The 24,037-nt window shown below is 43.0% G+C and overlaps 1 protein-coding gene across 2 annotated transcripts; it reads left to right on the top strand.

Moving 5' to 3' along the window:
* The first annotated feature begins 19 nt into the window (after positions 1 to 19).
* On the top strand, positions 20 to 23,999 carry LOC130146418 (desmoglein-2-like). Of its 2 annotated transcripts, XM_056332529.1 has the most exons (15): positions 20 to 184; positions 6,343 to 6,378; positions 7,262 to 7,396; positions 8,620 to 8,778; positions 9,018 to 9,162; positions 10,388 to 10,548; positions 11,413 to 11,547; positions 11,694 to 11,879; positions 12,862 to 13,121; positions 13,991 to 14,133; positions 14,803 to 15,030; positions 16,309 to 16,539; positions 17,554 to 17,678; positions 18,773 to 19,105; positions 21,158 to 23,999. In XM_056332529.1, the coding sequence occupies exons 1-15, from the start codon at positions 140 to 142 to the stop codon at positions 22,178 to 22,180; spliced, it is 3,345 nt and encodes a 1,114-aa protein (XP_056188504.1). In that variant the 5' UTR covers positions 20 to 139; the 3' UTR covers positions 22,181 to 23,999. The 2 variants fall into 2 exon arrangements, with proteins under 2 accessions (XP_056188504.1, XP_056188505.1); XM_056332530.1 differs by lacking the exons at positions 20 to 184; positions 6,343 to 6,378 and adding an exon at positions 6,476 to 6,541.
* The last annotated feature ends 38 nt before the right edge of the window (positions 24,000 to 24,037 follow it).

Here is a 24,037-nt window from a genome sequence, read left to right as displayed (position 1 = left end):
GCGCCACCTGCCTCCGCCCGGCACACTCCACCCACCCGCGGCTACTTGTGCGCCCCTCGACGTGCCGCCGCCATTTCCCCTCGTGGGCGGCCCGAGCAGGGGACCCCGTGCCGGGCAAGGCGCGGAGAAGGCGGTGGCCATGTCGCGGGGCGCCGCCGCGGCGGGGCGGCTGCTGGTGCTGCTGGTGAGTCGGGGCCCGGACGGGGCGCGCCTGGCCGCGGGGGTCCCCCCGAGCGGGCGGGGGGAAGCGCCGCCGTGCGGCGCGAACGGTGCGGGAGGGAGCGGCGGCACCGCCCGGCCCCGGCGCCGCGGGGGGCTGGAGTGCGAGCGCGGGGGGGCCCGTCCCGTCGGGCCTTGGCTGCCCTCCGCCGCCGGTGCTGGGGACGGGGTTTCTCCCTCGCTTTGCGAGCGGGCGAAAGCCATCGAAGCCATCGCCGCTCGCTGTCCGAGGGCGGGTGAAGGGAGGAAGAGGCGGCTGGAGCGGTACCCGGGATGGGTGGGGCTTCGGGAGACGCCAGGGGGAACAGGAACGCGGTGAAGCGTTCGGGCTGCTGCCGTCTTCGTGTTCAGCGTGTTATCTGTGTTAAGAAATCGCGTTGCCTTTTTGAAGGAGTAGTGCCAGGAGGGAGAATGGATCATGAAGTATGATTTAATGGAAGTTTTTATCGCCTTAGAGAAATGATACCAAATTCTTAACAATCCAAGACGCTTCAGGCTTTCTCCTTCCCTGCCCTCACTCGTTTTTTAGCCCACAGCCTTTAGACCTTCCATCCTCTGAAACGCCTTCTCAGGCTAAAAGCAAGGAGAGTTTCACAACCGCAGCGCCCGGTTTATTTGATCCGGGAGGATGTTTCCAGGCTGTTTCTAGGCGTTTTACCTTCATACCCGCCGCACTGTTCGTTAGCCCTTCCCCGTTCCACGCTGGCGGAACGCCTGCAGGAGCCGGGCGGCTGCGGCGCAGCCAAAGGCAGGGCTGGAGGCCAGGCCGCCGGGGAGCCGCCGGGGAGCCGCCGGGGAGCCGCCGGGGAGCCGCCGGGGAGCCGCCGGGGAGCCGCCGGGGAGCCGGGCGGCCTGCGGCTCGCTTGCGTGGTCAAGCGGCCGGGTGCTGTAGGTTGGAAACTTGCTCCCTGGGCTCGGAATCCAGCTACATCAGATTTGTCAGCTGGAGACCTGTTGCCTGATAACTTTGATGTAGACTTCTGGTTGGCCGCGGGTCGGCCAGCGACAGGCCACCCGCTTCTTTGCAGCAAGCTGGGCGTTAGAGTTTGGTTGGAAAGGTTTTGCCCAAAAGAGCCATGGGGAACATGCGGAATGCTACTTGTACAAAAGTTTTCACTGATTTTTTCAGTAATACCTGAAGCCACAACATCATCCATTTTGGTGGGCTTGCACGGGCACAGGGTGCTGTTGGTTTTGCCTGAAGAAAAGAGGAAAATTATTTTTCTCAAACCTGATCATCCTCAGTCTCAGCTAAAGCTGTGGCAGGGTACAGTATACTAAGAGTGAGCTCAGTTTGGTGCCTGAATGCCTCATTGTCACACAGAATATTAGCTGAGTGATGTCAGGAGAGGCAGTGCTGGGTTTTGCCTTTTTTGTTTGGTTGGTTTGGTTTTTCATCTCCCTGATCTGGACAAAGCCATTCATGTGACAGAAAATCTAGTTGCTTGTTTGAGAGCATCAGATTGGGGTCATTTCTATTTTATGACATGCAAGGATGGTACTGATAAAGTCAAAACCTTAAGAAACTCTTGAAAAACAAAATCAGTCTAGAAGTAGTGTCTTCCCAAACATCTTCTACCTTAGAAGCATCGAGAACTTTTTCTTCCTTTCCTTGTTTTTCCTGGAAGTGTGTCTTCATCATCTGTGCTCCCTCCCTGCCTTCAGCCTGCATCCCTGTATTGTTGTCCCCAGGTACCTCGCAGAGGTTGTGGCAGCTTTCCCCAGGTCCCTGCCTCTGACCCTTTTCCAGGGATGTCCGGGTGTGCCGGATGGCAGTGCTCCTGCAGGGCTGGGCTCGGGCTTGACTTGGCATGTGTTCAGGGCACACACCCAGAGCCATGGGCCTGCCGGGCAGGCACAGCTATCGAGGATTATTAGACTGGGAGGTTTCTCCGTCATTTCTGAAGGGGGTGGACATCACGTCTTCAAGAGGTGAAATCCTAGAATGCTTCTTACATTTGAGTGAAAGAGGAGTTGACAGAGATGTATGAATCTTACTACCCAAGTAGCAAAACTGATTTTATTCTCTGAACATATTCTCAGATTGTATTTCCTTGATGTTTGGGATGTTAGACTTTGGCTAGGTATGATGAAATTCAGTCCACAATACATTGGATCACTATTGTAATGTCAGAGGCAGTAGCAATTACTTTTCAAAATTAACAGAAACATGCTAAATTAAAAAAAAAAAAAACAAACCACAAAACCATGTTTAATTTTATAAAGAGCAAAGGTGAGATAATTCAAAGCAGCCTAGCTTCTATCACCAGTAACATGTTGAAACATGGTAAAAATATTTACAAGTATCTGTACATTGATTCAACAAATTAATATTGTTCCAAAAAAAGGGGGGTGGGGGAGTGGGGGATGACAGGACAGGAACTGTGCTACAGTGAGATATGGTGGGAGATACGTGAGATCTAGTATTTTATCCATCCTATTGAACTAAAGTGTTGTATTAGTTTGGACACTGGACTTTAGAAAAAGTTATTCTGCCCAGGAGAGTCTAGAGGAAAGCCAAAAATACAGTCTAAATTCAGGAAATCCTGTTTTCTGATTCTTGAAGTGAGATTAAAGAACTGAGAAACAGGGCGGGGGCGCGAGTGAGAAAGACCCATGATGAGTTTTCAGATACATAAAGGGTTAATTGTGACAAAACCTGAATTAACACTGTTCAGTAAGACCATTATCAATATGGCAAAGAGGGAAAGGTTAAGACATCTCAATAAAGGTGTTTGAGTTTCTGTTTTGGTAAGTGGGGATGCAGTGGATGCAGAGTGCACCTGTCTGGTTGGATCACATTGTGCTTTCGAAGCAAATCTGCAGTGTCTGGATCTGATCCCTCCTGGGTGAAACTGCCCTGGGAGATGCATCCATCTGCTCGTGGGTATTTGGTCTGTGGGACCAGGCTAATTCTAGTCTGAAGCAAAAGCCACAAAACACAGGTTGTGTAGTGTTGGGCTCTCAGCAGCAACTGCTTTGCTCTACAAATCCTCTCATGTTGGGCTTACAAACTAGACATGGCTACAGTCAGGGGCTCAGAGAGAAATAGATGTGGGCTGGCTCTGGGGCAAGTTGAACTGCTCTACGATTTCTTTGTTGGTATTGTCTGTATTTCTGTTGATTATCATGGAAGTTTAAGCTTTTAGCGTTCATTTAGATAAGTGATTTTGTGTGCCTTCATCTGAAACTGAATCTCATCCAAACAGCAATATGATCAACTTGCAAAGAGCTAAAAATTAGCATAATAAAATTAGGATAAAAATTAACAAAGACTTCCCATCTGTAACACTGTCTAGGCACTGCCTCAAGTTAGCTAGTGAGGCTGTGGAACTTCCATCCCTTGTTTTTAAGAACAGGTCGTCAGGAAGATGTAGTTTGTCCTGGCCCTGGGGAGATGGACTAGTAGATGATCTTGGATGGTCCCTTCAGCCTGCTTCTCTTAAGTGTGGAAGATCTTCGCTTGCCCACTGTCGTCAACGCCAAACTGACTCACATGAGGTGCAGGATCCAAATCTCCTGACACACAGCATATGTGAAAGACAAGGTTTCTAGGACTTACTGTTTTGTTGTGTAGCAAATACAGACACATACCTTCTTGCTTACTCAGTCTTCATCTTCACAGTACAAAGCTAAGATGGGTGTTCAAAATCTCTTCCTTAGTCACTTCCTGACTACACATGAACATGGATTTGGGCAAGAGCAGCCTTGTAGTCACTCCTTGCTTTCCCTTGCCCTCTTGCCTATTCCTGCTGCTTTCCTGTAGTATTTCATTCCATTTTTATTACTTCAGGCCTCAGGTTTTCTACCTCATTTTCTGTAACCATCCAGTTTTCTTCTGACAATGCTTTCTCAGCTCTGTGTTATCAACAGATGTATTTTTTGTGCCAAGGCTATGATCCACATGAAATGATGAACAGGGCTTTCCTACTCTTACCAAGCCATTTAACAGAAGGCAGCTCTAGGAAATTAAAAAAAAGGGGGGGGGGGGGGAGGGGGAGGAGGTGGATTCAGAATGCAACAGCTGTTGGATATGTGACTTTTCCTTGAAGAAAATGTCATTGAAAAGTGCTTTTCCACATTTTTGGAACCTTTACAAATTGTCTGTAAAAATGCAGGATCCTTTTATGTATTTGTTACACATGTATGCACCTTGTAAATAAACTCACCATTTTTAGGCGCTGTTTGTAGATGTCTTAGAAATCCCTTATGAGATTACCTGTGGACTATAGATTAAAAAGTATAAGAGCAAAAGTATTTTTACTGTTTTAGCAGTAAGAGTTTTAAGGCTGCTTTGCTGCTAAGCAAACAAAGCAATACTTACTTTTAACTGTCTTAATGAAAGACTTTCTGTTTACAATGACTAATAGGATTTTCTCCACTTTCACTCAGTGGAAGACCTCCTTATTCTTGAATTTTAGGCACTTCTGTTTATACTGTGGTTCTCCTATTTCCAATACAAAGAAACTTCTCACCTTGTGCCTCTTGTCCTTGTTCAGTATTGAGACAGAAACACTTTTCCCTTCAGTTTACCAGTAAGAACAAATAAGGATGTTCATGAAGACATCAGGACAACTATTCACCTTGCAAGAGTTGCAGGTTCTGTTGTAAAACCTTGACTGTAAACCAAAATTTTCCTGTCACTCTTGCTGGTACAATGTCATTAATCATAAAAATAAATTTTAAAAATCCGTACAAGTAATAAGATTGTATCCCTCACAGCACATAACCATTAGGGAACTCAGTGCTTGCTGATTTTTGCCTTCAGAATATTTACATGGGGAAAATTCCCATTTGAAGAACAGTTTTGTTGGGCAAGTTTCAGCAGCCGTCTGCTACATTGCTCAATTTCTGCTACATTCTTCCAACACCTTCCACTGCATTGTATGGGGAAAAGATAAACATCTTTTTTTTAAAAAAAAAAAAAAGCTGTCATCAATGCAGCAATCAAGGCTGAGTCAGAGGGATGAATTAGGGAGAGGCCAGTCAATAGTCTAGAAATCAGTCAGAGAGAATATAAAGAAATACTCCCTGATGTAATTCAGTAGGAAATTACCTTTTATGAGCCTGCTTTGCCTTAGGCGTTAGTATTAAAAAAAAATTAGAATTCCCTAAGTTGCGAAATGTAGGTAGATGTAATAGTTTCGAGAACATAACAGTATTCTCTACCTATACAAAGCTCAAAAGCTCTATTTGTTGGTTTCATATGTAATAACCTACATGTTGTTGTTGCATCCCAGTGCCTACATTTTTGCATTGTTGGGGGGGGGGGGGTGTGTCGCTTGCAGAGTCTGTGGTGCCTGAAGAGTGGGTGTAAACACAGGGTCTCTGGTGGTTTGGCAGAGGTTCCAGTTCCTTCCAGCTAGGATGAGGCACCTAACTGAGGTGTCTAAAGGCATGCAGAGCTGTCCTGGGCTGTCCTGGTGCATGGAGAGATGCGCAGTCCCAATACTGAATGCTGGCGTGTAAGGTTTTGTCAGAGCAAGCATGAGCTGCCTGCTAGCATGCATGGGCCTCTGCCTTAAGTAAGGGATGTATGTGTGCCATTTGTCCTCCCAGCAAGGTGCCAAGTAGAACGCTGCTTCTGTCATGTAGACTTCAGCAGATGTTTTGATTAGTTCTTGCTTTTAAACGTTATTTAACTTGTTTTGTTTGCTGATGCGGTCGGTAACCCACCACAGCCTGTATAATCTGTGATTTGCCCAGAAGAAGGGGATTCTTCAGAGCGCTGCTGGCAACCAGCACTTACTTCAATTGATGGCAAATTCCCATTGTTTTGGAATAGTGAAGCATTATTCAGCACTGAAAAATGGTTGATTAAAAATTACTATAAAGCCTGCAATTATTGGGGGAGGGAGGTGTCAATTGCTTATTATCCTTTTCCTGCCAGGAGAGTGCAAAACTTAGTAATTTTATAATTGTAGTGTATGTTTTTAATGTGGATGGCTATGGATGAATTTTTCAGAAGTTATTACGGGTAAATAGTAAATATTAAATGATAGATGTTCGGATGCCCTCTTCCTGATGGGTTTGCTGTTTTTATGAGGGAGGTCATGTCAGTTAAGTTTTAGTACTGCTGAAGTGGCATAGAATTAATAATGTTTATCATAACTTCCATTGCAGATCTGTTTGAATTATGGAAATGGATTCTATGTGAAGGTAGGAAATAATGAAAAACTGCTTGTCTTTATCAGTGCCTGAAGAAGGGTTCTCTGAGCAAAGTGTCAAAGGCATGGCATACTTCAGTTGATAAATATCTTGAGTTTTACCATTTTCTGAAGCATTGAAGATGTGTAATGAATAATGAACTAAAAGCTGAAATGTAAGTGAATAGATTCTTACATCCATCAAACTGAGTGGCATTCAACTTGAGAAACTTCCTCTAAAATATTAAGTTTGCAGATATCTGTTTTTTAACTCTATAAATGAAATCGACTACTGTTTTATGGAATATGTTAATCGAAAACATTTCCAAATGTGAATCTGGAAATCAACAGACACATTAGGGACGAAGCTGGACAGAAAAGTGAAGGCTGTCACGCCCAGTGATAATGAGAGCTAATTGAGCAAGGGTAGCAGAGGCAGTGGATGTGTTGAATGGAGGCCGGCTGTTTCATGTATTGTGTTTGAGAGAGAAGATTGAGTACAAGGCAGTATTGGTGGGTTGGTAAACAGGCAGTGATGGTGGTTCAAAACAGCCTTAGTGCAAAACTTCTTCCCACATCTGATGACAAGCACTCAAATCTTCCAGAACAGGTGTAATTTCACCCACCCCGGTCATGGGAACTTGCTCAGGTATTTGAAGCCTGTCTTACCTAATTCTGTCTCAATGAAAAGACTAGTGTAGTTTTCCTCCTCAATCAGCTTGAGGAGCATATAGTTCTTAGATTGTGGCTCGGAAGGCTAATGCTGCTCCATGATTTTGAAGCTACTGGCTATTGAAAGAGCAAAAGCTATTCAGACATCTGGGCTACAGCAGCACTAAAGCATTCATCTGAAATGGCTAAATGTAATGCTGACATGCAACTTTGTTTTTTCACAGGTTTATAATCAAAATGGCATGAGTGGCATATTGTCTCATCCCAACAGCCTAATCAGACAGAAGCGAGAATGGACAGTCCCTCCAGCTTTCATACGGGAAGAGGAGGACAATTCCTATATGAATCCAATCGCTAGAGTAAGCCCAGAAAAGAGATAAAAATAAAGATGAAAATGTAGAATGAGGTTATGGCTGCCCTAAACACACGCACAGATATTTCTTTAATTTTAAAGGACTATTGAATGTCAGTTGAAGATTGACACATTTCCTTCTGTTTCCTTCCTTCAGCAGATGGGTTACTCCTGCAGCCTGATTTGGCTCAGTGTCTCATCTTTTCCCAGCCACCAGTTTTCATAAAACTTTTGGAAATGCAATACAAAGATACTTTTCTCACTCCACCACCCCTACTTGGCTGTGGTTGAACTTAGGAAGTGGGTACCAGAACTGCTGGTGGTGACTGGGCAGAACGGTGTACATGGAGCACATTTACATAGGCCTCACTTCTTAGGAAACAGAGCTAAAAATAACCAAGGTATCACCCTTTGTGCAAGAACAATACTCATTTAGTTCAGAACCAGTGCTGAAACCAGAATTCACCACACCTGTCACGTCAGCATATAAAGTAACTGCAGATGGAGCAGGCTGTTACCCTCTGCCTGGGCTGGCCCTTGGTGGTGATACTGGCACAACGCACATGTGCTTTTCCAGATGCTTCAGGTATTTGCTGACAGCAGAGGAAGAGTATAGTCTGTAGTCTATGTAGCCTCTTCTATCTGTTCCTCTCCAGGTCTGACCTTTTTTCCTCCACCCTATCACTTCCTCAGTCCTGGTCACGTTCGCTAGCTTAGGGCTAATCTCCCTTAAAAATTTGTCATACTTTATTTCTAGGCTTTGCTCAAGTAACTTCAGTCTCCCCTGCTCAATTTATTGTTTCAGATTATTTTTCTCTCTTGATCTTTCTCCACATTTTGTTTGCCCCCATCATTTTCCTCCTGCTTCCCTCACTCGAGCTTTTCACCTTATCACAGTGGTCGTCCAACCTTTCCTCATACTTGTGCCCTATCCCACTCTCTTTGTCCAAGGAGTCCCAATTTTCTTCTGCCACAGATCTCTCCACTCCATGGTTCCCAACTGTTGTGCTGTCCATCATGTTCCTTGTCTCCCTGCAATAGATCCTCAAACAGAACATGCAGCTCATTCCGCATTCATCTCAACATCACCACACTCAAAAGAGTGCAGGGAAATGTGCTTACTATTTATTTTTTCTTTGTTTATTACAAAAATTGCAAAAATATTTGTGTTGCATTTTAAAATGTGGTTTTATTTACCAAATGCTATTTTATCTGTTATATTTCTGCTAGATACATTCTGATCTTGAAGATAAAGGGATAGTGGTAACTTATACTATATCTGGTCAAGGAGTAACAGAACCCCCTTACGGATTATTTGTTATCAATGGAAAGACTGGAGACTTGAACATCACGGGAAGGGTTGACAGAGAAAAGACTCCAATGCTGTTTGTGAGTTGAATAGTAACTTTTTTCCTTATAGGTGATCTTCTATCCATTTTTTATTTATTTTGTTCAAATAATGCTTCTGGATATTTGTGTGTGTATGCATGCTTGTATTTGTAAGCATATTATATATGCTTAGTGTTTGTTACATACATGTTTCTATATATTTCTATTTTGCATATGTATTTATATATATTACAGTCACTCATTGGATTTGCTTATTGTTTCTGTCTGTATTATTTCAGCTCAGAGGTCATGCACTAGATAAGACTGGAGCAAAACTGGAAGAGCCAATAGACCTCCCAATTAAAATTGTGGATATAAATGACAATGCTCCGGTGTTTGCACAGGAAGTTTTTGTTGGTTCAGTTGAAGAATTAAGTGAAACAGGTAATGCTGCTTTTAAATTGGTTTTTTTATTTAGTTTTTCCCACACATGCAAGGGCACAAGTGAATATAATCTTTCCAGCAGCATATCTGCATTAACAAGGATGTGATCTCTTGTTTGCATAGGTCAGGTTATCCACATGTGAATGTATGTTCTTATTCAGGCTTAAGCCGTGTGGTGTCATTAAGGGAAAGCATCTACATAAATGCAGCAGGGGACAACACTTCCTCTTACGGCACCTTTGGTTTGCTGTCAAAGCGACCACAAATCCAGGAACCAGAGCCCTTCAGCAGGAATTGCATGGGAAATGCAGTCTACCTTCTGGGCTAGCAATCCCAGCTGTCTGGGAGGGACTCCACTCTGCCATGCTCATGAAAAGCCCTGCTTTATGTATGGGCCGGAGAGGTACTTCACTGTCAAGCACATATGGCCATGACCTAACCCTCGACAAGTTAGTGGCCGTTTTCCTATTGATGTCAATAGACAAAAGAGCAACAGATTGTTTTCCAGAAGGTAAAAGCTGTAATAAAACAATCTTATAAATACCTGACATTGTGTCCGTTTCCATATCACGATAAACCGAGGAAACAAATTCTTGACCGTGCACTTGGGTGAGGTATTGAGTTCCCTCAGCTCTCTTTCAGGTCAGTGGCCACCATATGGTCATTGCGCTTTGCCTGAATTCCACCTAATATTCTAACTCTAGCACTGGGCACTGAGCTAGACCATTTCCCAAAGAACAAAACCTGTGCCATGAATTATGACAGGATTGCACATTGGAGTCCGCTGTGTATTTTGAGTGAAGCTGTTAGAGGGCATCAATACAAAGCAGTTGTTTTAATACTGTTCAGGTGGAAGAGTTAGTAGTGCTCTCTTTAGAATAATAATGTGTGAGGGAAATGCAGCTTGTTCAAAAACTTTTTCTTTCTTCTCTGAATGATGTCTACAGTTTTCTGTCAGAATTTTTGAAAGAATTCAACCTGTTTTTTAATTCTGGTGCATTGAATTCTGAGTTACAGATATGTGGATACAATTGGTTTTTACACGTACTGTTTGGATTCCAGGAATGCTTCTTCAAGTTTATTAATTAAATAAATAAAGGCAAGAGCGTCAGAAAACTGTGCAGTGCATCTGACAACATGCCCTTACCTTTGACGTTACAGTAAAAACACTTACCAGAGGATGGCAGTGTAAACAAATACTGGTGGTTTTTTTTGCTTTTTGCAGGTACAATTGTAATGAGGATAAATGCAACAGATGCAGATGAACCAAATAACCTAAATTCCAAAATTGCTTTCAAGATCATTTCCCAAAGCCCTAGCGCTGCATTCAGTGTGAATAAGGATACTGGCGAGGTTCAAGTAGCAAAAATAAACCTTGACAGAGAGGTAAAAACACCCTGCCACTTCTAATCTGTTAACAGTGGTCTTCTGATGCCTGTTGTGTCACCTTCAGCCTTACCTGCCAGAGTGAAGAGCTGGCCCTCTGTTTCCTTCGCCTCCCTTGGGATTAAAACCTTGTCTGGCTGATGCATGTTTTTCAGGAGTTGGAGGGGAGGGCCGAGGAGGGAGAATGTGATGGGATCAGGGTTGTATTCCCCCTGTCACAACAGCAGCCTAGTACAGCACCAGCCAGCCCCTAGCACAGCGCCAGCCTGATGTCGTTGCTTTCAGTCCCTTCCATGCAGCCAGGGCAGCAGTTGCGTGAAGCGAGGGGTTATTTCTTTTTGCTGGAGAGCATATGGCAAAGACAACGCAGATCACCCTCTGCAAAGCTGCTGATGCATCTAGATTTCTGTGGCCTGCTATGCAAATCGAGGTGCAAAGAGTTAGGATGGGTGCCACTGTGAAACAGCGTTGAAAGCCACATATTGCCAGCAGCTTTGCCTGTGCTTGCTTTGAATTTTCACTGGCCAGCAGATGGTGATCTGGATGTTAGCTGTGGGGAACGTCTTCTGCCTTTAGCCCTGTCCTGACACGCAGGTAGCACTGGTCCTGTCCCCGTTTATGGACACTGAAATTTTTTCATTTGCCATGTAAGTACAGGTTAACTTCTTTGTGAAAGTCCCAAATCCTTTTCAAAGCCTTGGCTCTACTCCAGCAGAGCCTGTCAAGGTAGTTGTGTGTGAGATCTGCTTCTAGCCAGAGAGGAGTTAAAATTGACCATGAGAGGGATCAGCGAAATGTAGTAAAGATAACACAGTGAAGAAAAACTAGGCTGGTTTAAACACGTTTGTTTTCTTATCATGGCAGACACAAAGTAGCTATTCTTTGGTGGTGGAAGCAAAAGACCGTGGTGGTGGATTAGGTGGGAATGCTGCAACATGTTCTTTAGAAATCAAGATTTTGGATGTCAATGACAATCTGCCTGTTGTTGAAAATCGTGCAGTAAGTACATTTATCACAGTATTTGGCATGTTATTACACCTGTTGGTATCCCATTGCTTAATAATGAGGTTCTGCAAACTTTCTTGCACGGGTGGAATGAAGTAAATCATTACATCTTTATGAAGAAGAATGTTTTTTGATTGCAGTTTGAAGGAAGCATTGAAGAAAACAGAGCAAACGTGGAAATTCTGCGAATAAAAGTATTTGACAAAGATGAAGAGTTTTCTGATAACTGGCTGGCAAACTTTTCATTTGTTTCTGGCAATGAAGGTGGCTTTTTTCGTATAGTAACGGATACCCAAACAAATGAAGGAATTTTGACTCTTGTGAAGGTTAGTATATCCTTTAGAGACTCATCTTTAAATATTAGAGTAATTTATTCCCTTTAAGCTGCCATACAAGCTATTTATATTCAGTCAGTATGTAAACTATAAATTTACATGGTGGACGCTCCTCCTTTGGCATACTCTTTGTTGGTGTATTCAGTAATTCTGTGCAAAATCATTATTTTTTTCCAGCTTTACCATTTACTTTCTGTGTGATCTCAAATATATCTAGTGGGGCAGAAGCCCCGAGTTTCCCTGTTGTTTGAGCAACAGTGCTAATAAAAATGCTGTAAAGTTTCCCATATTTTTGCTCTCCTTACTGATCTCAGTTTAAATTTATTTGCCATGGCCACAGATAACATTGCAGACAACACCTACTCCGTGAGCCATGGGCAACAGACTTTTATTAATTTCCATAAATTGAAATTATGAAAATATTTTCCATAAATGGAATTCTTTATTTTATGAATTTCACTCCCCTTCGGTCCACAAGAACTGAAAATGCAGAGTGTCCTGAGTATTTTTTTTCTTTTTTTTCCCCTCTGGTTTTGGTATCAGAAAACTGATAACTGTAAAAGATTGATAAGCGTTATTAAGTAAATTAATTGGTTTTAAAAAAACCATACAAATGGAAGAGGCAAGTAATATTGAGCACCAGTTCACTGAAGGTAGGGACAGAATAGATGGGTAGGACTCATTGTACCTACCTTAAATTAGTTTAAATTCAGTATTATAAAGACATCCCTATGGTGCCATCCATTAAAAATGAGAAGTCTTCCTTATGTACTTCTAAAGAGTTTCAAGTATTATATACTCTGGTAACATGTTAACTGACAGTTCTTTGCACTGTGGCATCCTAAATATTTAAATAGGGATGCTACAGTATTATTTAAATAGGATTATTTAAATATTAAATGCATGAATGTTGTGTAGATATCAGATTCTGTCAAATTCTGAGTGTTTTTGTTGGGTTTTTTTATTGCTGCAGGAGCTGGATTATGAAAAAATGCAAAGCCTGGACTTGGGCATTGTTGTTACAAACAAAGCAGAGTTCCACAAGTCAATTAAACACAGTTACAAAGTACAAACAATTCCAGTCAGAGTTAATGTGGTTAATGTGCGGGAAGGCCCTGTGTTCCCTGGTGGCACAAAAATTATTGAAGCAAGTGAGAAACTGCAGATAAACCAGGTTATTGGACAGTACCAAGCCTATGATGAAGACACTGGAAAAATAGCACAGAACATTACGTAAGAATCTTATTATAACCATCATAACTGAGTATGTCAGAAATCACATCTTATTGTAAAAGTGTGTATATTGAACTGAAATAATTTCAAAGGCAGTAATTTTCTACTGTGCATATTTTACACCTAAAACAACATAATGATCATCATCTTCAATATTCTATTATGCAGAAAATAGCTGAGGTGAAAATCCTACTTGTTTTGTTGTATGTGGTGAGACATGAGTGTTTGGGCTGAAGTTGTCCATGCTTGTGTCATGCATGTTTAATTTTGACAGTAATTTACTCATCCGATTTCATCATCTGCAGAAACTTTAGGAAGAAATATTCAGAAACATGTAGTGATCGGACAGAAAGGTTGTGAAGCACATAAATCTGTGTGTGTGTGTTTAGCTTTCAAATCGTAGCTCTTCAGATAAAATGGCGTCGAACCACCACTGTAGCTTTTGCAAATGGTGCAGACCAGCTGAGGTGTGTACCCACTGGTGGACCCCTCTCCCCCACACCTGTAATACAGTCTCTCCTGGGTGGCTGCTGCTGAGCTTTTGCGGTGAACAGGGATGGAGAGGAAGAGGACGATGACCAAGAGCACAGCTCCCTTTCCTGCTCCAGTCTCACTCCGAGTCGACTTTTTATAATGCCTCCGCACATAAATCCTGGCTCTAGAGGGAAAGTCAGGTTTCAGCGTTCAGGGTAGGTTTATAATCTTAGGTTTATAGCTGAAACCAATTCCAGTGGCAGGAGTGTCAGACCTCAGATCTAGGGATTTTGTCTGTTCTATTAAACGAAGAGTAAACTGTGAAGCTGCTTTTTCCGCTGATGATTGCTTTCTTCATTATAAATGTGTACATCTTTGTATGTGATTTTAATCAGATACATGAAAGGAAGAGATACAGCAAACTGGATCACAATCAACTCAGTCACGGGGGAAATCCAACTTGCCAATAAACTTGATTATGAATCGTCTTATGTAGTAAATGGTACCTACACTATCACCATGTTGGGTATAACTACTGGTAAGTTGCAAGGGTTTTGTTTTCACGCTAATTGGTTTATGTAGGGTTTACACTGCCTTTCTAGGTTTAACCTCCCTATCTTTAACTGCCTAAAAGTTAGTTACCTAGTGCAGTTTCCCATAGGCTCTGTATTTAGAGGAGAGACCCAGGCTTACACTGAAATAGGATGAACCTTGGAAAGAGTTCCCAAGGTGCCTGTTTCGTTTCTTTGACTAGATGGAAGTGAACTTCTATAAAAGTTTTGCGAAGACCAAGTCTGATAAGAACATCCCTTGTCAAGATAGAAATTGCCAGTATCTCAGCATGCTAATTGGCAGCCTTCAGAGTACTGAGTTTTCTTGAATGATAACCCAGAAAGACTCCCTGAACTTTTTGTGTAACTAATTAGAATTCTTCTTTTATAATCTGCACGTTACTGTGTAACCACACATAGGAAATACTTTTTTTTTTAAAGAAAAAAAAAAGTAAAATAGTAAAACAGCTTACCTTCAGAAGAACTTTTTCAATATGTTTATCAACATTAGGAATTAAATAGTGCTCCCACAAGCTCCAGAGAGAGCTCTTTCAACTTATTTCAGCAATGTTTGTGGATTGGAAAATATTCAATTCTTTATTTTAAGATGATTGTTTTGCACAAATAAATTTAACTTTTCATATTTAAAATCTTAGATGTTCCGAAGAAAACGGTCACCGGCACAGTCATTATTCAAGTTAAAGATGAGAATGATAACTGCCCAGTTCTTGTGAACCCTGTGCAGACTGTGTGTTCAGATGCAAAATTAGTTGATGTTACAGCTAATGATTTGGACAGTTACCCAAACAGTGATCCCTTCAGCTTTGCTGTCATTGATGAGCCAGAAGGGACGGCAAAAAATTGGGTTATTGCATCCAGAAATGGTAAGAAAATGTATTTTTAATTACTTTCAGTTCTTCGGAGTCCTAGTGTTGTGATTTGTTAATTCCAGTCAAACTGACCGTTTGGCTGATCCAGACCAAAACAACCTGTATATATGGAGTTAGGCATGAAGACACATCACTTGTGTTCTGCTCTCTTCTCTCTAATGCTATAAAAGCACAGTCATGTCTTCTGGGCCTTGTTGCCTTCGCTCAGTTGGACCATATTTGTGCAGTTTGATGATGCGTATGTGGTGATGATGATTTCATGGGTAATGCTGTGATCAAGCCATTCCCATCTTTCCAGAAAAAGAATGCAGTGATGGAGGATGTTTTTGTTAAAACTGAGCTTGCAGATTTAGAGTAACTGTAGCCAGTAACATAACCAACTTATAAATAAATAAATCTGTCTGCACAGTGGGCCTTGAAAAGGGGAAACAGTGTAAACTTTCCAAGACTGTCCAGCACAGTAGGAACAGAAATAATTCAGAAATCATAAATAATTTTAATGAGTATTTCAAAATGAGATCAGCATTTTCTTCTTACATTTCTGTTCCTGTAAGCCTGGGAAATGCTTGAAGGAAATGCTTCAGGTAGACCGAAGGTACCAGAAAGCACTTCAGACTCATTATTCTGTCCTCCGTAATACTACAGCAAACACTGCAAAGCGATCGGCAGTCATCATAATGGCCAGGTTTAGGACCAAGAAGGAATCTTCTTAGCTTTCCTCACCCCATTTGCAGCTGGACTAGTAGCAATTGTAGAAGTCACAACTCTTCCAAACAGGGTGGTGTTCCCCAGCTGGGAACATCATCTGGGCATCTCTTGCCTAGTTGTGTCCTTGATGTGACACGGCCACAGGAGCAGGTGATACGCTGGCTCCCCAGTCTCTGCCTGTGGCCTACGACAGATTAATCTCCTAAGGACTGAAGCTGTTTTATTGTGGATTCAGCCTTTACCTACCTGGATGATGTGTAGGTTAACACTACATAGGCGGTTGGGCTGTCTTCCATGATGTCTCTGGTGATGTGAAACTCTTCACAATTATCTGAGACCGCAAGTGAGCACAGCTGCTTTGTTACCAGCATGAATTACATGATAAAAATAAGAGCACGTACACTGTAGCAGCAGCTGATTAAACTTCACTCCGTTGCACTGGCTGCATTTAACTGGAGGGGTCTTGGGAGGCTGTGGTTTTATTTCCCTTAGTTTACAGGAGTCAACTTTCTCTCCACTCATTTCTTGTCTTTTGTTTTTCTTTAACCGCCTCCTCTGCCTCAGGCACCAGCATACAGTTGGTACCACAAAACCTGAAGCTGGGAAGAACTGAAGTTCGCATCTTAATAAAGGATTTCCAAGGGTTCAGCTGTGCTCAGGCACAGTCTCTGCAACTGACAGTTTGCAAGTGTGCAGATGATGGTGTATGCAAAGAGAAATATATTGGCAATAAGTCGGTGGGTCTGGGACCAGGAGCAGTTGCACTAATCATCTTGGCTTTTTTACTTCTACTGCGTAAGTAATTGTTTCATATTATCTTGGAAGCACTGTAAATATGATCTGTAAGGCATCAGGAATGAAACAGTCTGGCTTTCAGGTTTTATCATCTTGATATATTCTGTGTAAACTCCTAGTCTGTGTGAAGTCACAGCAAATCCCCAACTAATTTTAGTCACATCAGCGCTTCACCCTCAAAGGATTTCAAGCAGTGCATTTTAAAGTCAATATGTACAACTTTAATATTTGTTTATGGTGCTCTAAATAACATGTGGGGAAGCAGTGAGGAACCCTTTCTGTGTTCTCACATCTTGTCATGTGAACCTAACTCTTCCCACTCAAACCACGGCATTTTCTCCACTTCTTTCTCCCTCACTGCAGACCCAGGTCTGGTGCCTTGCTCTGAGCAATGTATGACATTGCTCTTTAGTGAGACAGAACAGAAGTTCGAAAAGAAGAGAAGAATGCTTGGAGTTAGGGTACAGTCATGCACCAGCAGCGCATTTAGAACTGCAGTAGTTTATTGCTTGTACTGGTAGCAATCTAGTTGTGGCAAAACAAAGTTCATGCCCCATAAATATGCTGTGCTCCTGAAACTGGATGTTTTTAAGTTCCCCAGGCAGTGCCCTAGGCATGTCATAGGAGTAGTGAGGTGAAATTTACATGACACCATGTCATTAGCAGGAGGAGTTAGAAATGCTGAGGTTGTACAGTGAAATTTAGGGCTTGGGTTTGGTATATGAGATCTTCGGTAGAAGTATAGCTACATTACATGCATGATCATCTGCAGGGCTGAGGCTCTGATGGGTTAATTGTCAGTTTACTCTCTAGGAAACCAACCTGGCATATGTTTTTAAGAAATACCTTGAATATTTGGGAGCCTGTCTTCAGTCTTTATTAGCTCTCATACTGATCATTAGCTCATTAAAGATAAATTTTGGTGTGGGCACTGGCCAAACTTTGGTATTGGCTATTAGCGTGCTTTGACCCTAATAATCACATAGTTAATAGTAAACTTCTGTTTCCTCGTAGTTGTCCCACTGTTACTGCTGCTGTGTCCCTGCGGATCAGGAGCAAAGGGATTTGCTGCAATACCGGACTACAGTGAAGCAACATTGCATCAGTGGAACAGTGAAGGAGCAGCTCCCGAGGAGAAGGCATGTATCCCTAAGAGCATTTCGCTTTGATTTCTATCCAAGTGTTCGGTTTGGCACTTGGCACCTCTTCCACATTACAGGCTGATGTTTCAAACTTGTACAGCAGATTTTAACCGCACATGAATATTAATTAAAATTAACCCTGTGAGGCTCAGCGAAGGATGCATGGACGATGAATTCCATCAGCAGCTCTAGAAAAAACAACCATAATGTTTAAATCCCAAAGTAAAGGGAAGGCAATCAAGCAAATATTGATGGTATCTGAGCAGAAGATAGGAATGTGGGGAAAGCATCCTTACTGTAAAGACTGAAGCATTTGCATTTGCAAGCCTGGAATGTTCTGCACCCCTTTGGGAGTATGGTGAAGCAGGGAAGGCATGGGTTATACAGCTTAGCTTCTCTTCATTAGTTCAGAGTTTCAGGCTGCATTTTATATTACTTCCCTGTGTATTTGCCTTCTTAAACAGAGGAAATTGTTAATTGAAAAGAAAAAAAAAAAAGGGGCAGAAAGTGCAAAACTGCAGAAAAACCCATTTTTGAAAAATAAGGGCATGACACTGACATGCTTCTGCACAATAACAAAGAAACAGAAGTAAGGTAAAAGACTGATTTAGGGCTAATGATCACACCAAATTCTTGTTAAAAGACAATTAACAGGGAAGCCAAACTTCTAGAAAAGAAGAAAGAGCCAGGCAGCACCATAGAGGCAGTGCACACTCCCTTGCTTTGTGTCTGAGAAAAGCTGGGCAGAGTCTTTCTTGGAACAGCTGAGCTCCCTGGAGTTTTGCAAGCCCTTTTTTGGTGTGGGTTTTTGGTTTGTTTTTTTTTTCCCAGCTTTCGCTCCCAAGCCTTTGAGTTTAAAGAAAGCAGTGATCTATGGAAACATTTCCATGATCCTTCTTGGGAATGCAGTTGTGGAAGCTGCACCCTCTTTCAGGAGGCCTTTTTGCAGCAACATGTATAGGTGCGAATTCAAGCAAGTTGTAAGACAGCACCCTCCCAGGTCCCACCCAGCCCCACTGCTGGTTTGGTGAGTTCCGTGTGCTAGACAGCACAGCTTTCATGTCACATCCTAATTTGTGTTGTTTATGTAGCCAGTGCAAAGCTTCATCCCACCCACTGCATCAGGGAACTCGAAAGGAGCAACCAGTGAAGTGACAGCAGCAGCAGGAATGAGTGGAGAGGAAACTGCAGCAGGAGGAAGCAGCTCTGCCTCTCACATAAGAGAGCATCACACCACTATTACTAAGGACAGATGGGAAGAGCAAAGACATCTCCTTTCTGGTGGGGAGTATGGAGCCATGGCAGCTGGAAGGGCTGAAGGCATGGCAGGTCTAGAAGGCAAGACAGTGGTGGCTGGAGGAGGAGTCGCAGTGGGAGCAGCAGGAGCCATGAATGAAGAATTTTTAAGAGACTACTTCAATGACGTAAGCATATGACCTGAAAATAACAGTAGTTTGATATTTACACTTAGTGTTGAGTGTATATACAAATGGTCCTGATACAGTGGTCAATGTTGTGTGCCTGTGGAGTTGGGGGCATTAAGGATTTTTGGGTTAGACTCACATGTGGGACTTAGAGCATGGCAATGCTCAGTCTTGTAGCACTGGGTGCTTACAAAGTCTCCCATGATGAGACCCTTCTTCTGAGGGAGGTACTTGGGAATGGGATCCAGAATATTCAGCAGTGACCAAGGAGCCCCTTGCCCAGGAAGAAGCCGTGAGAAAGACTGCGATCTAAATCTCAGGGACTTAGGCACATTAAACTGGCCTGTAGGGAGGCACCTATGACTCATTGTGAGTCACTGCTACAAACTTTACTGTGGAGCAGGTTTTTGAAAGATAAGCAATAGATGTCATACGGTAGAGGGTGGGTCTGCATTTTCAAAGTAGCTGATGAAGTAGGTGGTGCTGGACTTGTCTCTTTGCCCAGCAGCCTGAAAGGGCCATTCTTCAGAAGCATATGAGGCACATGTTGCAATCCCCTTTCTGACTATTTTATTGGTGACCTAACCATGGACCAATAAGCTGTTCATACTCACTGTGGCTATTCCTCTTTGCACATCATTAGTTCTTAGGCTGCTGAGCTCCTTACGCTGAAAGTTTCACTTCCATATGCCAGGGAGTGTGTGGATTGTTCATCACCTATACGAACAAAACATCTTCAGACCCTGCAGCTGGCTGATGATGGGGTTTTGCAGGGGAGCAGCAGCGCGGATTTGAATCAACACCCCAGGCTAGGGAAGGATTTGAGGTTAAGATACTTGCATGTCTCCTGAGTGCTGTAGCTATTGATCTTCTGGGTGAACAGATGCAACAGTAGCACCTCTACTTTCCTTCCGCTTTTTACGCTTCCTAATATTAAGACATAGTTTAAACACAGCTGCTTGCTGAAGTCCTGCAGGAGGGCTTAGTAAAGGTCACGCTACAGTACTCTACAGCTTCTGGGAGGCTAAAATTTCTTGGATTATAGGGGGGAAAAAACACCAAACCACACAAATGACTACATTGAATAGTTTCAGATGTGTGCTGATTTTTGTCAAAGCATCTCGGGTAGTGTGCCTACTTCCAGGATCAAACACAAATAATCATCCACTCAATTTGGGTCTGGATATATACCACATTATACAGATGCCTAAGCCTAATATACGCCCTGGAACGTCAAATGTGGCAGAAAAGTGGTTCTGAGCACAGGCCAGCAACCATATTAAGTAAAGCTGGTTCAGCAGGCCCAGAGGATTTGGCTATCTTCACTCCTGGAACTGGAGCTGGTGCAAGCACGTACACAGATATTCGTGCTAGCACTGGCAGCAGCTCCATTGCAGATGCTGTTTTCAGACAGAGCTGGCCCTGGAAGCACTATAATGAGAACCCGTGAGCATGCCTTGTTGCAAAGCAGCCTGCATAGAGCCTAAAACTTTATGTGCTGGACTGTGTTCCCATACTCATCAAGCCATTTAACTTCATGATTTGTTTGCTGTTGGGCTCCTTGGGTGTGATACAGCAGGCTTGTGGTAGTGAAAAGAGCCATGGCAGGTGATAACATGTCAGCATGTACTCATTAAATGTGTGTTTAAATATTAGGGTACTCTCAGGCATGGTGTTGGCACTGTCCCACAAACACCTAGTTGGAGGTGAAGTTCATTCAGTGAACCAAAATAAAAGCAAGCGTTTTGTGAAGATGGAGCGTTATCACAAGTGGTACAGTTCCTGGTAGGAGTAGCAGCAGGTGGTTATAGTACCCAAGATTTTCAGTTTAACCTCAGATTTTTCTTCTCATCAAGTGTACTGTCAAGTTCAGACTAACTTCAAAAAACCAAAACACTTTTATGTACTACCCTTTTTTGGTTGATGATTTCTGTGGGTTCAGTTAAATTTTCTTACTTCAACCTTTCTGACCAAGCATTCCTTATTTTCAGATTGATTATGTCTAGAGCTGACATCAATGAATTTTTGCTTGCTTTTGTTTTTTGTCTGTAGAAAGCTGTCTCTTTTGCGGATGAAGATGAAGCCCAAGCTGCAAATGACTGTCTCCTGGTTTATTCCCAGGGAGAGTCAGGCTCCCCCCACGGTTCCATCGGCTGCTGCAGCTTTATTGATGGTGATCTTGATGACCATTTCCTTGATGATTTAGGAGACAAATTTAAGACTCTAGCAGAAATATGCATAGGCAGACACATCAACATGAAAGATGGTAGCTCCAGGAATGAATCGGGTTTTGGTCTTAATGATGCAAAGTCGCAGTTCTTAGATCCACAGAATGCTTCCAGCTCCAAACAAGCCTTTGCCCCAGGCAGCTGCTTCCAGCCCACCCCACCAGTGCACGTGGGCAGTGGTGCAGGACAAGACACCATGTCCAAGAAGGTGGTCACGGAAACAACCTTTGCATCCTGCTCTGGGCAGCATAATACCCGGCCCCTTCCCACAGCCCACACGGAGACCAATTTCACCACGGTGGAAACATGCTATTCTGCGGGGGCTCCTGCCTACTCTGCCAGTGTCTGTCTAGACCCCCAGTTTAAGGAGAACATAGTGGTGACAGAGAGAGTGCTGGCACCTGCATCAAGCTTGCAGGGTCTGGTGGAAATCCCCAGTTTGCCACACGGAAATAACATGGTGGTTACAGAGAGGATGGTGAAGTCGGAGAGTGCCGGACCGGGAGCCCTGACGGTTCAGGATCTCCCTGACTCCCAGTACGTCGTGGTGAGGGAGCGGGAGAGGGTGCTTGTGCCCACTGCAGAGCAGGGCTCACTCAGCTTCCCCACTTTGGCAGAGGGGTGCAGTGTGGTGGTAAATGAAAGGGTGGCAACAGCCTCGGGGATGCAAAGCAGAGCCGAACAGGCAGCAGGTGCCAGCCTGGGAAGGCAAGGGCATGTGTTGATCACAGACTCTCTGCTTAACCAGGCGGGCTCCAACTTAGAAGGGCCACCTCCTGCTAGTGCCACGCTGAGCAAGTCTTCCAGGGTCACCAAATACAGCACAGTGCAGTACACTCGCTCGTAGCCTGGCCCCTTGCAGGGGTGGTGGTGTCCAGCACTCTGGTGTCCACGTGTGTCTTGCCTTGGGCTTTTTCTTAAGACCTGAATTTGCTGGAGCTCTCAGAATGACATGGACTTGCTTGCAGTAGTTTGTATAAATAAGGATTACGACCAGGAAGCTAGCAAAGAAATCTGCTCTTACATAACATTGGCAGCGATCCTTTTGAAGTGGAAGTGTGTGGGAAAAACGTAATTTCTTCTTTACTGTTTTTGTAATTTCTGTTATTATTCAGTTAGTGTAATAATACCACATAACCACAGCTGCATAATTATGGGAAAGCAGAAAAAAGAAGTCTAAAATCTAGTGATGGATAGTGGTGTGCAAAGCTGGTTAGGTTTCTGAACTGCTGTTTAGTGTGTCTGCTGACGTCCCCCTTCAGGGGCATCAGTTTCTCATTGCCTGTTTGCCATCTATTACCTTGTGGGCCAGGGTAGCTCCTCCTAAACTGCAGCTGCAGATCTCTGCACCTTGGTGGATGTCTGAGAAATCTCCCCTTCCTGAGAAGCCAAGGCCACCAAAGCCAGTACATCCTCAGGGCAGTGGTGTGTTGATCTTCTGGAGGGATGTCACAACTTCGGGTTATCAGCATTTGTACCTTAAGCAATCAATACTTGCATATTAGCATTAGCACAGGGGTTAAAGAGAGTAAGTAGCAAAAAAGCTGAGAACTGCAATTTTTTTGGTACTTCAGTGTAAAAATTCCATTACTTGCCATGGGTCTAGGCTGACATGGACAAGTAAGCATTTGCATCGTATAGATTTTTTCATTGGCTCCTAACTGGTCCTTTAATAATATATGAGAAACAGCCAGGACTTAACCTTAGCTTTAAAGCTAGAGATTCAATCAGTAACTTTGCTAGCAAAGTTTATGGCCCTTAGACATCTGTAGGATATGATTTACAAGTGCAGTTAACTAAGTGATTTTAATTTTGTCTATGAATTGTCACAGGTACAAGCACAGAAATGCAGCCTGATACGTGTGCTTGTGTGTGAGGTTCTGCTGGCTCCAGTACCAGAGCTGTGTAGGCCTGTGTAGTGCCGTATAACAGCAATGTCTCTTGGCTCTGACAAGACAAGAGAAAGCTGCCTTTAATTCTCCAACAAATAAGACCATTTTTATGTGGTAAAAGCAGAAGCCAGTACTGCACTGTTTGGCACTATGTACATATGCATATGTAAATATTTGTATGCAGTTTGAAACACTTTAAAGTTAATTTTATAAAGGAAAAACTGTCATACACTCCTCATGTTTTCTCAGAGTAGGAAGCAGTATTTTAGATTAGGTATTGGTGCCACGTTTCTCTCATACCAGTAAAATCAGCAAGCTGGTCATACGGTGCTGCAAAACCAGTGTACCCGTGGAACTTTCTGGTTGTCTCCATCTCTCCTGGAGTTTTCCTGCATGCAGCTGCAGTTATGTTTTCCAGTAGTATGTTTTGCCTTTGGCTAGAAATGCTTTCAGTGTATTTGATTTTACTGATAAGGATGTAAAAGTTGATTCAAAAATATAAATATAAAAAGTAGGAACCGTGGCTATGCTTAACAGGAGGCAACTTGACAGACAGGCTGTTACATTAAGTGGAGTACTTCCAAGCAAATCAAATTACCCCCTTGCTTGGACCTGTTGGTTATTTAAGTACATGTATTTACTTTTAAGCAAGCACACAGTTTTAAGTGGTTACCACTTTTTCGTGCAGTTTAGAGGGAGTGAACTTATTTCTAACTTTTTAATGGAGTATTTCTGTGGTTTTATGCAATCTTGAAATAAAGAACTCTTACTGTATTTTTTTTTTTTAATATGTACTTCATTCGGTTTTAACA

This window comes from Falco biarmicus, chromosome 3 (assembly GCF_023638135.1).
Source record: "Falco biarmicus isolate bFalBia1 chromosome 3, bFalBia1.pri, whole genome shotgun sequence".
Classification (NCBI taxonomy): domain Eukaryota; kingdom Metazoa; phylum Chordata; class Aves; order Falconiformes; family Falconidae; genus Falco; species Falco biarmicus.
Note: the sequence above shows the minus strand (reverse complement) of the source record. Positions and strands in the feature narration are given on the sequence as shown.

What these genes read in the sequence shown, in the direction of transcription:
- LOC130146418 (XM_056332529.1), top strand. Translation starts at nt 140, where the DNA reads ATGTCGCGGGGCGCCGCCGCGGCGGGGCGGCTGCTGGTGCTGCTG. An exon ending in GGTTATTGCATCCAGAAATG is followed by an intron (nt 15,031 to 16,308) that starts GTAAGAAAATGT and finishes CCTCTGCCTCAG; the next exon opens with GCACCAGCATACAGTTGGTA. An exon ending in TAAGAGACTACTTCAATGAC is followed by an intron (nt 19,106 to 21,157) that starts GTAAGCATATGA and finishes TTTTGTCTGTAG; the next exon opens with AAAGCTGTCTCTTTTGCGGA.